The sequence below is a fragment of the Gymnoscopelus microlampas genome (assembly GCF_963454915.1).
Source record: "Gymnoscopelus microlampas genome assembly, chromosome: 24".
NCBI classification, from domain to species: domain Eukaryota; kingdom Metazoa; phylum Chordata; class Actinopteri; order Myctophiformes; family Myctophidae; genus Gymnoscopelus; species Gymnoscopelus microlampas.
The window spans coordinates 9,945,304-9,961,157 of record NC_139961.1 but is presented as its reverse complement, the minus strand read 5'-3'; the positions used below and the strand labels follow the sequence as shown (position 1 = coordinate 9,961,157).

Below are 15,854 nucleotides of genomic sequence, written 5' to 3'. Positions count from 1 at the left end.
AAAGGAAGGGATGTAGTGTACCACTTTAAGAGTAACCATGATGACGTCACTAGGCAGCCAGAGAGGAAGTGGCGTTAGACGTCAGAATGTATGCTCTGTAATGCACGAGTGATCACCAGTAAAGCATCCGAGTTTATTGTAACCTCAATTACATGTGTGGACATTCAGATTATTACATATGTGGCCAGACAAAAAGTGAGTATAATGTTATCACTGTCTATCCAACCCTAACAATATAATTGACATGACCCAAAACGTTTAATCCATATAAAGACACTTTGTCTACGTTCACACTGGCACCCATAATTAGATTTGTGGCCTATCCAGACTGGAATCAGGTTTGTTTTTATCAAGTCTGAACAACAAAAAACGCATGGAAACTGAACACATTCTTACTTCACCCAGCTCCTTTGTGGTTTGAGAGAAAAGTTTCCTCAAACCATACAAAACCAACAAACATTTGGGATTATTTCTATATTGTTTAGTGTATAAGTAATGAAATATGTCATATAAAAGAGTCTGTAGGCTATCAGTGTCTCAACATTGTTCTAAATCCAAAATATGTTGAGAATACTGTCAATACAGCAATAATTAAGTTACAGCATTTGATCTAAATTATGTTAGAATATGTTTTTTTTTCTACATGAAATTAATGCTACGTCAAGTATGTATTTTGTCTGGCAGCTCAGCTGGCTGTCAGCAACACAGTATAAACCCACATCCTGACTGGCTAGGGAACAGGAATCTAACTACTAGGCAGTGTTACCATGTCCGCTTATTATAAGTCACTTTGTGTTTGATTTTCTGTAGAGTTTCTTAAATATTGGTAGTTGCGGGTTGTTTTTTTGGCTTGTTTCTTAAGTGAACTTGATGATTTGGGCTTGTTTCTAAAGCGCAGTTGCTTATTTGGGCTTGTTGAAAATAGCAGATCTACAAGCTTGTAGATCGGCTATTTCAAATAGCCTATGTATTATGTTTAAAGTGCCATAGTAGCTTCTTTTGGGCTTGTTTTCATATGGGACCTGGTTGCTTGTTTCTCTCACAAAACCTGGCAGCACTGCTAGGAGGAAGTAGGAACCTACTGTAACCATAGAGTTGACTGTAGTGTAACCAATAACCATAGATGACTGTAACTAACTATTAGCAACCTAGCTCTGGTCCATAGCGTTAGAAGGAGTTCTCCATAACACATACATACTACTAATACTACTCACGCTACTCCCCAAAACAAAGACTGTTTTAAGATGTTGAAAGCCTACTTTCCTTAGTGGGAACACTCTGAGCCCCCCACCTCACGTCTGAAATACACTTTTTGGCCTGAAAATAAAATATTTCACCGGAAGGAAAACAATGCTTTAGATACTCCACTGCGCCCCTAGTCTCGCGTCACCAGACTACTATTCCACAATCTCTGATTTGTAAATTGTGGGAGGCAACAGTCTGGCCACGCGAGACTACTGCGCCCCCTACAGATCTGGTCAAAGAAATTCTTCCTTGCTAGGAACCAGAGTCAGCATGGAACCAAACACGCACGGCATGTGTTGCTACCCGGGTCTGTATCCTTGGTGACACACACAACATGGCGGCCAACATAGAGCAAATCTTCCAGGATTTTATTCTGAATAAAATAAGAGAGATTGAGGACCAGCACGGAGATAACGGGTGCGTTGACGGAACATTAAACCCTTTAAATGTGTGTTAGTTCATAACTTTACTTTAAAAAAGCGTTTGATTAAGCATTTTAGTGCGTGAAACGATGCGTCCAGACGTCTTTATGCAACGTTAGCCGACGTGCTAACGATGCTAACAATGATCAGAGCTGCTATGTGTAGGGTTGCTGCGACATTACAAAGTCTAAACCAGTTGTGCTATAAACACGCCCCCTTCTGTGGTCAACGCGGAAGTGCCTTTTTCAAACAACCTCGGACTCTTTTTTTTCGCCGATAAAGTATAGTTTTGGACCATGACGGAGGCGCGCCGACTCAGCAGACCTTGAGGCCGAGGAGACGCGCCCGAGCGCCTCCAGGCGCGAGTGCCCGCGTCGACCGGCCAATGGTCTGCTAGTCGACTCAGCGCCGTTCGAGTTGTGTACCGATAGGGACAGAATAGTATATAATGTTTTGGTGAGAGCGTTTGCCCCAACTGTCACTCAAAGTGGCTACTGGCCAATCACAGCGCGTCCTTGCACAAGCGTATTGGCCAATCATGCACAACTGGTTTAGCCTATGGAGTCACGCAGGGTTGCTCTGCAGTGGTGGAACAAAGTACTCATTTGTTACATAAGTAAAAGTATCAATGCAGCAATGTAGAAATACTCTGTTACAAGTAAAAGTCCGGAATTCAAAATGTACTTGAGTAAAAGTACAGAAGCATTGGCATCAAAATATACTTAAAGTAGCAAAAGTAAAAGCAAAGGTTTGAGTTAAAATGTTCGCTTAAACAGAAAATAAATACTATCTATTCCAAGATTTGCACGATCTGCTAGTAGATCTGCTATTTTTGAATAGCCAAAGTATAAAATATGGCAAAAGTGGTTAAAGCGATTGTGACACTATATTAAGTTAACACATTTAGGTAACCTTTCAAGGACCCCACTTTGAGAACCAATGTTTTAGGCATCATAAAACCAAAACTGGTCCAATAAATACACTGCACAATAATGACCACCCCGCATTGCTACTGAAGTGAACTGCATGTTATTTCGAACAAAATGCTGCACTCTAAAACACTGAGTGTTACTTTAACCCCCGAGAGTGTACAAATGAAACCAAGTGTACCCGCAAGGGTTCATTTGGTTGCATTTTATGCCTATTTAAAGGCATAGTAGGTAACTTTGCTCTGTTTTTGCATAGCTAAAGAATAAATACATTTTTCACCAATCATTTCCCCCTAATATATACCAGAAGTGAGTAGTGTGACTGACGTGGTGTTTACCTACAGAAACACACTGCCCTCTTGCTGTGTTTTTGGTGTTTTCACCGTTTGTTTTGGGAGACCAAAAACATCCCTGTCTATCAAAACAAACGGTGAAAATACAGTGTAGTTGTAGGTAAACAACACCACCACACTACTCCAGTGGCTGATAACTGCTGGTATACATGGAAATGATTGGCAAACAGTGTATTTATTGTTTTGCTACGTAAACAACACAGGGAAAAGTTACATATAGATATTACGCCTGTGCTGCAATCCATACGTTTTGTGTCCTACTACCCTGGATTCGAACAGGCCCGGTATACCCAACACGGTAGACCAAACTAATCTACCGCTCATATAAAAGGAAAGCCTCCCTTGTACCAGGAGAGATTGCACTCGTGATCTCATGATGTCCAAGTTTGAGCATCAGTTGATGTTTTATTAACCGTTATTATCATTTATCATGATAAACAATGCTCACAATAATCGTATCGTGGAGATTATAAACAGACCTGTAATATAAAATAAGAGTGCATTTGGTGCGCTATTATTTCACTCTACGCAAAAAATAGCAGATCTACAAGCTCACAACGCGTTGTTACGCAGCTTGTAGATCTTTGGCTATCTTTGGCGAATGTTCCCCCCAGAATCCTAGCTTTCAAGTGGTTAACAAAAGTGTAATTTTAAGTTTTTAGCATATTTTATTTATCAATGGAAGAGTAGGGCAACCACTGCAGATGTAGTTATGTTGTAATAACATACTCTGCCTTACAGATTGGTTAAATTAGTTCCGGATTGCAGCTTTTAAATGAATGAACACAGGCTTTTACTTTGTAGATCTGTGTATGTGGTTCTGGAGGTCTAGACATGATGATATAATACATGGACAGTGAACAGTTGTTTAAAATGCCAGAAACCAGAGATTGAAAGACAATATGTCTCCTCGACTCCTCCTCATATAAAGTTTGATGAATGACAGAAAAGGAATTTGAAAGGTCTGGGCATGCAGTGTCTATTGCCGACTGACAGTTATTTAATACAGCTTTTTTTCTTTTAAAATATAGTCAAACAAATAGGACCACCCAACACAAATCAATGTCCTGTTTACCATTGATTATTGTATTGTTGACAGTCCCAGCTTCTATGTCTTCAAGTTTTTCAGGCCAAAGACCCCATAGCTGACAGAGAAATGAAGCAGGCACCCCCCCCCCCCCCCCCCCCCCCCACTATATATTGTATAAAATTGTTTTGCAGATTAAACTTTTTCATAGATTTAATTTAATAGATAGCTTCATAAACTTGTTTGACAGCACTGTCATCAGTGTTGGTTTGTATACACATTATCTTTTCCATGAAAGTGTTGGATTCATGTTGTTTATTATTCTTAACTGAACAAATTAGGAAAGAGGTTGATAGTGGGAAGCTATGTGGAATGGTACCTCTTGACTTACGGCGAGCATTCGACACGGTGAACCACATTAGACTTCTCAACAAGCTTGAGGCCCTGGGGGCAGCATGCAAATGGTTTCAATCCTACCTGACGGACCGCGAACAGAGGGTAGAGGTAAATGGTGTTTTGTCTGATTCAAGCATCATGAAATGTGGTGTTCCTCAGGGAAGCATTCTAGGCCCAGCACTGTTTTTAGTATACGTGAATGATATGACAGACGCCAGTAACTGTGATTTGTTCTTGTACGCGGATGACTCTGCTCTGCTGATGTCCCATAAGGAACAATCCACACTAGAGAGTTCCCTGAGTGAGGAATTGACAAATGTTAATTCCTGGCTTATAGATAACAAGTTATCTTTACACACAGGGAAGTCAGAATCAATTCTGTTTGGCTCTAAAATCAAATTAGGAAAGAGCCCTGAATTCAAGGTCAAATTAAATTCGGACTACATTGAAGCAAAATCATCGGTGAAATACCTGGGTTGTATCTTGGAGGGTAACCTAGATGGCCGAAATATGGCCAGCAAGGTATTGAGCAAAGTCTCCGGGCTGACTAAATTTCTGGCAAGGACAGCAAGGTACTTGGATAGGGAGACAAAACAGGTGGTGGCCAATTCTCTTATTGTGCCATTTTGATTTTGCATGTACATCTTGGTTGGAGGGCTTAATGAATTCCCTCAAAACAAAGCTACAGTCAGCTCAGAATAGACTGATCAGAGTCATACTAGGGTTAGGACCCAGATCCCATATAGGTAGGAACCAGTTTAGAGAACTCAACTGGCTCCCAGTAGAATCCAGGGTAACCATGGCCAGATTGAGCATGGTTCATAAGATAATGTATGGCGAGGTCCCCATATTTTTAAAGACATGTTTTACTCAGAGAAGCGAAGTACAACATTTTTTCATCAGAGCCAGTGTAGCAGATGTGAGCCAGCCGGCTTTTAAAAGTAAGGTTGGTACGGAATCTTTTACTTACATAGGAGCCACACATTGGAATGACCTCGAAAACAGTGTCAAACTGACAACAAATCTGAGGACTTTTAAATACAAAACGAAATCATGTCCATTAGAAAAGGTTCCCCTATAGAGGGTCTTTAGACTAGGAAAGATAAGGTAGCACTTGTTTGTGTACTGTGTATGTTACTTGTGTTCTTGTATTGTTTGTATGTATGTATGTACTGTGTATGTTTACTTGTGTTCTTGTATTGTTTGTATGTATGTATGTATGTACTGTGTATGTTACTTGTGTTCTTGTATTGTTTGTATGTATGTATGTACTGTGTATGTTACTTGTGTTTTTGTATTGTTGCGTAATGAGTAATGTGTACTGTGTCTCTACTGTGTATGTCACTTGTGTCTTTGTAGTGTTACGTTAGTTACATGTGTTTTGTATTGTATTGTAATTTTTAACGTATTGATTGTTAATTGTAAAAGGACTAGGGATGGAGCTCGAAAACCGGGTCCAGTATATACCCGGGCATGAATTTATCGAGACCCGGTTTTCGATAAGCTTTAGGCTTGTCGAGCCTGTTATCGAGTGTAGCGACCCATGACGTCATGTCTAAACTATCAAAACAAGAGGCGATCAAGAAATAAATCTAATCACCCACGCTGGCACAAACATGTTGGTCTAAAAGTGTATTGATAGCTGCAAGTTGTGCCAAACAGCGCTGTCCGTCCCTCAGTCTATCGTTGCCGAAAATGGCAGATCTACAAGCTCACAACGTGGTGCGAACAGACGCAGTGTGAGCTTGGAGATCGGCCATGTTTGGTGCGTGACACCGTCGTACGATGAAGTATACATTGCGCTTTTAAAGTGACAGTACACACATTAACCGTTTCTTCAATATTATTTTCCAAAAGTAAAAAGGTCACTTGCCTTCTATCTGTTAGAAAAGTACTGTATTTGAATGCCCTAGTAAAATGTAGTGCACGTGATATATTTTGGTTAAAACAAAGAAAAAAGAATAGAAAAAATAACTATGCATTTTTTGTTTATAAAAAGTTGAAGAGACATGGAGATTTTATAGTAATTATTACAGTACTATTCATAATATAAAGCCATTTAACACTTATTGCACATTATATGAATGGTTGTTTTAATGATAGGCAAAAATATTTTTTACTTTTGTCATCTTCATTTAATTTTAGATAGTGGTCAGCCACAAACTCACTGTCACAACTGGCCAATAAAAAAAGATACCGGTTCTGTTCAGAATTTTTCGCCTCACGTCTTTTTTCTTAACAATAGAAAAAGATCGATAGTGGGCTCGATAAAAGCTCGGTTCGATAAGCAGGTTCGATAAGGTGCTCATTATCAATAAAAATTAACGAGCTCCATCCCTAAAAAGGACCTCAACGGAAATAAGTGTCAGGACTTTCTTTTGTAATCCTCGAACTGCGGTGACCATGTGGTTTTGGCTTTTCAAATAAATCAAATCAAAAATGTTAATGTGTATTTTCAGACATTTAACCACTTAAACCCTCAATACTTGACCGTTAACTCTGTACTTTGTCATCTCTTTTTTTCCCTCTACTCCAAACCTCTTTGCACACTCCAAGCACACACCGCCTCGCAGCGTGAGGCGTTGTGTGCTTGTAGATCTGCTATTTTCGGCTAATGATGCCCTCAGAATAGGGATACGAGGGTTCAAGTGGTCAGTGTAAAAAAAATGCTCCTATCACACAAAGGTTTAGCGGCCCCCCTGTTGTAATGCTGAGGACCCCCTATGGGACCTGCACACCCTGTTGATGACCCATGTTCTATAAGATAGAAAACAAAGGTAAATAAGTGAATTAATTAAAGGGATTGTAGGCAAGTTCAGAGATAAACAAAGAAAAAAACTGTTGTCAAACACCGCCCCTCCAGCAGTTCGTTTCCCCGACCACCAGGGGGTGACGCAGGGGGGACTTCTAAACGGGCCATGCCGAAAATAGGTTGCTTTATTCGGATACAATGTGAGTCACTGCCCGCCCCTGAATTTTTATTTTTAAATCGGCTCTTTCTTGATAAATTGACCACATATATGAAGTTAAACAATACAACTAAATTCTATCCAAACGCTGTCTTAAAAGTTAATTCTGTGCCTCAAAAAATAAGTTTGAGAGCGTTTTAAAACCGAAAGTAAAAAGTTCACACGGACGCGCACGGACGCACACATGCGTGCGTTAATTTACATCCCGACAAACATAACATAAACATAAACAGTAGGGAAAATACGGATTTCTGAAAGAGGACTGTGTTTCAATGCAGGAAAAGACCCCAGCATCATTATATAGTGGCTGATAGAGAGGAAAAAATGCAAAATATTTAAATATTTTTTAAATTTAGGCTTAATGTTGCCTACAATACCTTTAATACATTCTTGTGTTTTCTCTCCCCTTCAGCCCCGCTGAAGACCCCGAGCCCAGAGGAGACGATGGGGAGGTAGCGCAGAGAGCCAGCGCTGAGCCACACGCCCAGGGAGGAGAGGCAGCCGGCGAGCCACAGCACAAACACAAGAAGCACAAGAAACACAAAAGCAAGAAGAGGAAGAAGAAGAAAAAGAGGAAGAAGGGGACCGGGGACGAGGAGGAGGACGAGGAGGAGAGCAGCACAGAGTCCGGGGCGGAGTCGGACGGGGGAGGGGCCAAGCATCAGTCCAGGTGAGATGTAAACCTCGCGTCACGCCAGGCTTTCCTCCGTCCGTGGTATTCATTCTAAAACTTGAGCCACGTGTTCCGGTTTATAAAAAAACATCCCGTTTAGTTCTGTCTGGCTACTCGTGCCACAAGTTTGAATAAAAGATGGACATACGATTATTATACAAAGCGATTATTTTAAATAATTTTTATCCCTCGATTTTGTAACCCTTTTTTCACCCGGTGCCAATTTGCTAAGTGATCCTGGGCACTACACTCCCCCCACCAGCCTAGGGAGGCCAGGGCCGAGCTCATGCCTCCTTCAATGCATGAGAGCCAACTGACCTTCTTGTCACCTGACAGGGGGGAGTTTCCCTGGTTGGACGTAGCGCGTGGAAGGAACACATTATTCCAACCAGTTCCCTTCCCCTCCATCAGGCGCCCCGGCTGACCAGGGGGAGGCAGTATAGTGACCAGTATTACTGCATGTTTTTTGTGAGGGTATTAACTACCCTAGGAGACACGGGGAGAACATGCAAACTCCACACAGAGTAACAAAGCGATTATTTTACCAAAATAAATGAAACGATTATACTAGTGGTGTGTTCTAGGCTTTTCCAGAGGGCATACTATAATTCTTCCCTCCACGGCACGTGCATGCGTGTGCAAGGTCGCCGAATTAAATAACCGCTCTACTGTTAAGTAGTTAAAGTAATACTAGGTAACGTTTTCAGTAAAACTAAAGTTAAATTGTATATCTTTTGTGAGTGGCAAATGTTTCACAACACCCACTCCAAGAATTTCACCCCCGAAAGCCTTTTATTTATATATTTTCTATTGGACGCCGTCGAGCATGACGTTCCCTCGAAAATGACGTAATCTGGCCGGAAATGGAAGCGGAAATCCACGGGGTTCCTGTTTGGCCAGGAACTACCGCGCTAATAACAAAAGGAAACTCACGCTGATTTTAAGAGATTGTATGATTTGAAGAACGAAAAAAAAACAGAAAAAGAAAACACAGCTCACGGTAACTAAAGCTCCACTGGCTAAGAGAAACGATCCACAGATCGTATAAAACAATTAAAATAACGCTTTTTGAAACACTTAAATAAAGTATCTTGTATAAAGACACTTTATGCTTTTAATTAGGGATTTTAATTTCCAAATATTCATGGCAGTCTCCAAATTTCATAATCGATTTAATGAGTATCATTTATTTATGTATTGTTTTTATTTATTGTTTTACGAATAGGCTAATACTTACCTAGTGTTCAGTAAATGGCCATTACACTGCTGGATGTTTGATATTACTTTTAAACTTTAGTGTAGAAGAGGCTGCAGGAATAGCAGCCGCAGCCATTAGCTCGTCTCTCTCACAGTCACACACGCGCACGCACGCACGCACGCACGCACGCACGCACGCACGCACGCACGCACGCACGCACGCACGCACGCACGCACGCACGCACACACACACACACACACACACACACACACACACACACACACACACACACACACACACACACACACACACACACGCACCACACACCGGTGCCCACACCACAACATGCAGTTGCCCCACCTCCTTTATGCTTTTCTCCCCAGTTGGGCTGTCTCCGTTCTCGACTTGAACAAATTCATTCTTAGAGTTTGAACACACGGCAAGATCGCACATATTTTGCATCCCTCAGACATTGCACAGCATTACATAAAAAAAACTAAAACAATGTAAGCTGCACAAGTTGCACAACGTGAAATATCCAACCGTGCATTACTGGTTCACTGCGGGTTGGCGTCCTGTTGAATGACAACCGTGCGTGCATGTGCAACCATGGTGCTACTGTAGGTTATAAGAAAGCAACAGCTATTTGGATTTCCCCTAAACACGGGCCTTTCAGCACGTCTATGAATATGTCTGTTTTTAATCACCAGTGGCAGTGTTTTTGTGATTTGAGAACGTGCCTCATAATCAGGAAGTAACCAGTTTGAACACACACACACACACACACACACACACACACACACACACACACACACACACACACACACACACACACACAGTGCACACTCAGTGTTTTCGATTAGTAAGTCGACTCTAATGTTGTTTCACTGTTATAGCACAAGATGGATTACAATAGAAATATATTACAAAAACATGTCCCTTAGAAAAGGCCACACTTCCTAAAGCCACAGTGGTGTTCATCTTCTTTGCAGTAGTTTTATGATGAGGCTACTGTAGATGTTTCTCAGAGTGACGTGCCAAACCGACTGATGGCTTGTGGTTTCCTTTGCTTTACAGTGTGGCCGTGCCAGGGCAAGTGAATGAGGAACAAGGTAAGGAGGCCTTCACTGTATTTCTCTGTCTCCTTTTAAGTCTCTCTCTCTCTCTCTCTCTCTCTCTCTCTCTCTCTCTCTATCTCTCTCTCTCCCCCCCCCCCCCCCCCCCATGCTCTTCTCTCTTTCTCCTTCATTTGACTTAATGTCTTTATTTCTAGCTAGCATACAGTGGACTGGAAGTGTCTGGAAGGCAGGGGAATCAACAAAAGTGATGTGGCTCAGGACAAGCACAGTGTGTATTGAGGTTATACTGCAGCTGCTGAACAACAATATTTACATTGCAGAAGTAAGGGAAGTCAGCACACTGTTTCTCAGCCCCCAGTAGAACATTTCTTAGAAAAACCATGCAGGTCTTTCATCAGGTCAGATAAACAGTGAAACAGTGTGCGGACTTCCCTTCCTTCTCCAGAAATAGGAAGCACCGATAAAGAGGAAGAAAGACTTAGTGACAGAACAGAAGCACACGTGCGTCAACAAAAATAAACCCTACAAATCCTCTGTACTGGGAATTGGTTTGTGGTCGTGCAGTGGGCTCAGGCATAAGAGTTACACCTTCCAAGTTCACTGAAAAATGTGCTCATCCGCCAAGGCATTGAAAAAACAACAAAGTGAAAATAAAAGGCTGTTTTTTTTTCTCCCCCAGATCAAGATGACAAGTCCAAGCGACACAAGGGGCACGCCTCGGCAAAGAAGAAGAAAAAGAAGAGGAGGAAAGACGCGGAGAAGAGCTCGTCGGACTCGGACTCCGAGTCGGGGTCGAAACACAAAGAGGGAGGCTCGTCAGCGCGGCACCGAGAGGCCCTGCCTGACATCATCCCTAAACAGGTACAAAATAAACTAGAAAAAGTGCTCCTCGGAGCACAACTCTCCGCTGTTGGGAATGTTGGGAATGTTCTATCTGTATAAGTGTCCTATCCGTCCTGTCTGTATAAGTGTCCTATCCCTCCCGTCTATATAAGTGTCCTATCCGTCCTGTCTGTGTAAGTGTCCTATCCAATTGTTACAGTATCCGCCATTTCTCAACCATTTCGTGATTGTTCCTGTCCTGTCTGTATAAGTGTCCTATCCGTCTGTATAAGTGTCCTATCCGTCTTGTCTGTATAAGTGTCCTATCCGTCCTGTCTGTATAAGTGTCCTATCCGTCCTGTCTGTATAAGTGTCCTATCCCTCCTGTCTGTATAAGTGTCCTATCCGTCCTGTCTGTGTACTGTAAGTGTCCTATCCGTCTGTGTAAGTGTCATATCCCTCCTGTCTATATAAGTGTCCTATCTGTCCTATTTGCCAATTATGTATCAGCCATGCAGCCATTTCGTGATGGTTCCTGTCTTACCTCACTTTGGCAGTGGCAAAGACACTGCCAAAGTGATGCCATGTATTTATACAATATTTCACCGTATTGTCACGTGTCACGTGAGGCTTGACCAATCGGTGTGTCATATTTAGAAAGTGAAAACAAAACTCTCCTACGGAGAGTAATACGGGGAGTAATGACAATCACATGTGACCAGGCTGTGACATAAGTCATCATGACGTCAGTCGTCTATGTCTATGCAGCCTGATCGCCAGAGAATTAGTATACATTGCACGGATTTGTGCACGTCATTCCGTGCATAGTCGCCTAGAAACCCCCAAATTCCGTGCATATGTATGGGGAGTCCCACGGTGGGCGTAACCAGTCGCAACCCGGAAAAACCAGGAAGTAGAGCAGTCCCCACAACAAAATGTACGATTCTGTGCCTATCGGTACGTAACTCAAACGGCGCTGAGTAGGCTCAAGGGAATGTCGCAATGTTCAGGACGGCAACTCGCTCGCTTTAGCTCGCTCGTGGTCCTTCACACGGCGACAATTCCCTTGAGACTGTGCGCCTCCGAAATGGTTTAGTCCCAATGGGGGAGATGCGAGGCGGCTATGCACGGAATTTGTGGTTTTCCAGTAGTCTATGCACGGATTTTGAGAAACGTTGAAAAACGTTCAATGAGAACGTTTCCTCTGGCGATCGGGTTGGTCTATGACACTGTTACCCAAACAGTGGGTGGGGCACGGACACATTTTCATGGGTCGCGAGTACATATCCCCTTTCTTTCGTTTCCTACATGAAAAAAAAAAGTATATTCCAAAAATGTAAAATAAAAGACTTTTCATCAATTAAAAACAATTCCAAATTGTTGAAGTATAAAGACACACACACACACACACACACACACACACACACACACACACACACACACACACACACACACACACACACACACACACACACACTTACAGATGGCTAGCCTAATGCAGAGCCACACCGAAAACAATGTGTAGACCTGAAAACAGGCAGGAAGTCATTGGTTAGTGACAGTAACAACCTGCCGTTGTGTAGAACATAATTAAGCAGTACTCGCTATGCTTTAACAAGACAGAGAACAGAAAGTTCAAGAGTGTGTGTGTGTGTTGTGGGTGGGGTATTTATAGGGTCAAAACAGGTTAGTGTTCTGATAGGATAGTGTGTCATCCACATGACTGTTGCATGTCCTTACCCCTCCTACCCTAACCCTCTACTGTGTTAACAAAGCAAATAATAATAACAACAATGATGATAATAATAAAACCGGGAAAGCATTTTGATTTTAGCCATATTCTATACTTTGGCCATTAAGAAATCAAATACATATAATTTGGGGATTCTTGATTTGGAAAAGTTTCACAAAGTTTTTCTGAAAACTGTTTTAGAAGGCATTTGCCTCAGGTCGTAATGGGTTAAAGAAAGAAAGAAAAAAGACAGATTGAGAGAGAAACAAAATGAAAGACAGCCCTATATTATATGAGAGTAATGGACATGTTGACATTGTCCCTGAACAGGACGGCTCCAAGAAGGGAGGAGGAGGCGGCGAGAGGGACGGCCGGGCGAGGCACCGCTCTCGTTCCCGCTCACGGTCCCATTCCCGCTCGGCGAGGAGAGGCCACCGCTCCAGGTCGCGGTCGCGGCGCCGCAGGTCCAGGACTCGCTCCCGTTCCAGGTCGCGGCACCGCAGGCGGTCCCGAACTGCGTCCAGATCCAGATCCAGGTGCAAGAAACCACGTGAAACATTACATTACAGTCATTTAGCAGACACTTTTATCCAAAGTGACTTACAATAAGTGCATTCAACATAGGTAGGGAACAAAACTACTAATCACCAGAAGTATTAAGTGCATTCTCTTCTAAAACAAGCAACTAAGAGTATACCTAGCGCTAAAGTAAAAGTGCCATCTATCAGCTACCTACTTTCATAAACAGATGAGACAAAATAGGAAAATCAAATGAGCAAGAGAGCAAAAACCAAAGCTGATTTCACTTTCTTCCTTCCCGATAACGATTCCAATACCCATAACTTAAGTATCGGTCGATAGGAATAGGAATAAATAAAAAGTCCATTCTTAATTGATAAAGTGCAGCTACAAGTTAGTACAAATTATAATGTAAATAGTACAGTAAGAGTATAAAAAAGTTGTGTGCAACATCAACTGAAGCAATCAAAATATTACTGTAAATGAAATATCATGTGATAAATTACGTGGTGGTATAGACTGGCATACTCGCAGATACCAGATTTTATGCATTATCAGCAGCTGTTCCGATATCGGAACAACTCTAAATTCACACCAGCAGCGGCCGGTCAGTCTAGAATCTGGCTTATTAGGTGTGTCCCGTATTAGGTGTGTCCCGGGTGTGCGTGACATCCGCGTAAATAAATGAGTTGTGGTCCAGCAAGAGCTCTGCTGCTCTGGGCGGCTCAACTGTTCCCGGCAGGAGAGCTCACAAGTAGGGAGAAGTACAGACAATCAATGCTAGTCTCTGGCAGCTTGTTTGTTAACGATCTATACATTAATTTCACATCTACAACGGCTAGTTTTAAAAGCAGTATTCATCTCAATCGGTGTCAATTGTGTACATTGTCAAAGCAATCTGTTATCTGTATTGTGTTCATAAGTCATAAGTACACAAAATGATAAATACACAACAAAGATTTCAAAGTATGAGAGATTTAAGTACTGGAGTCAAACTTACATGTTGCAATGGAACTCCCTGTCTGTCTGACTCCCAGAACAATATGTGATCGCAGCTTATATAGGCATGGCAGTTTTTTTTGTATTGCACATTTCAACAACAAGGCAATTCAATGTGCATTACACAGAACATCAATCAAAGGAAACACAATTATAAAATTACATTAGGATGCATAAAACAAAATAAGTAAATATTTATAGATACAGTTGCAGTGCAGGAGAGAAAAAAACATATAGGCCTAAACGACAGACAGAACAGGTCTTCAGACAAGATCTAATCTGTACAGCTGTGCTGGTCACAACAAGCAGTAAATACCCTTCTTATATCTCTCACCCAATTCTTACACAACTTTGGAGAGAGAGTTAATTTAAATGTTCATATATCTCAGAATTCTTTGACAACATTTAGTCCACGCCTACAGAGGCACAGCATGCCTTCTGATTGGCTACCGCTCTATCTCGCCACACAGCGGCAGCGGCAAAGTTGAACTTTCCTCAACTTGTGCAGTGGGGAGAGTGGCGATTATTATTCCTCGCCATAAACAACGTGTAGAACCTTGCCACTTTCTTAGAACGCAGAAGCTACTGAAGTGCTACTGCTGGTGTGAATTATTAAGCATAATAGATATCCAAATTCCATTTTGGGGATGGGAGAGAGTTCACAGAAACCACATAAATGTGTGTTAACCATTTAACTCTTTATCTCCCCAGCAGGTCGCGGTCGGCCAGGAGATCCAGAAGAAGTCGGTCCAGGTCTCCCAGGCGGAGGCGGTCTCGATCCAAAACCCAGTCCCCATCTCGCCGTAGACACTCCCCATCCAGAGACAGAGGCTCTGGCTCTAATAAGGACAAATCTACCGTATGTGCCGTCGTTTTCTGCATCCCTTTTTGTAGCGCTAGTTTTCTTTTTTTGTGAGTGCTTTTTACTCCTTTTTCTCCCCAACATAGTCGTTATGCCAGGTGATTCCTCCCCACACACATGTCTGTGTTGTCACTACTGTTGTATCCTACTGACTCACCTACCAGTGAGGAGCCCCCTCCTCACTGGCACATGTTGGCCTTCGTCCATCATGTGCCGCCCCAGTCCGTAGCATTACATGCAATTGCAATTATCACCGTCCCTGCCCGGCTTCCCTCCCCCAGAACACAGGCCAATTGTGTTCGTGTAGACGCTCGACAAAGCCGGATGCACCACGGTGGATTCAAACCCACAGCCTTCGTGGTGGTGGGCAGGCACTTTAGCACTGCGCCACCCGATCGCCCTGAAATGCAATTTTTCTAGCCCATTCAGTCCGAGGAAGCATCCGTGTCAATTTAGATTTTCCTATATCAGTTTTTCTAAAAACTTTTAGGATTTAGAAGGTGTTTTTTGACACCGGCCTCAGGTAAAATGGGCTAATGTTTTTTTTGTCTTCCCCTCATTGATGTACAGACAGTGTAGCCTACAATATAAACATCCTTGTCATCTTTTTCCCCCAGACTTTGATTGAT

The 15,854-nt window shown here is 42.3% G+C and overlaps 1 protein-coding gene across 4 annotated transcripts in view; it reads left to right on the top strand.

The window, feature by feature from the left end:
* The first annotated feature begins 1,567 nt into the window (after positions 1 to 1,567).
* Positions 1,568 to 15,854, top strand: part of sonb (SON DNA and RNA binding protein b) — a 44,718-nt gene continuing 30,431 nt past the window's right edge. For 2 of the 4 annotated variants that reach the window (XM_084050549.1, XM_084050552.1), the window contains exons 1-6: positions 1,568 to 1,662; positions 7,754 to 8,011; positions 10,290 to 10,324; positions 10,971 to 11,152; positions 13,176 to 13,381; positions 15,075 to 15,234. In XM_084050549.1, coding sequence (XP_083906675.1) covers positions 1,580 to 1,662; positions 7,754 to 8,011; positions 10,290 to 10,324; positions 10,971 to 11,152; positions 13,176 to 13,381; positions 15,075 to 15,234 — 924 coding nt within the window. In that variant the 5' untranslated portion in view covers positions 1,568 to 1,579. The remainder of the gene's footprint in view (positions 1,663 to 7,753; positions 8,012 to 10,289; positions 10,325 to 10,970; positions 11,153 to 13,175; positions 13,382 to 15,074; positions 15,235 to 15,854) is intronic. The other 2 variants (XM_084050550.1, XM_084050551.1) reach the window with 2 other exon arrangements.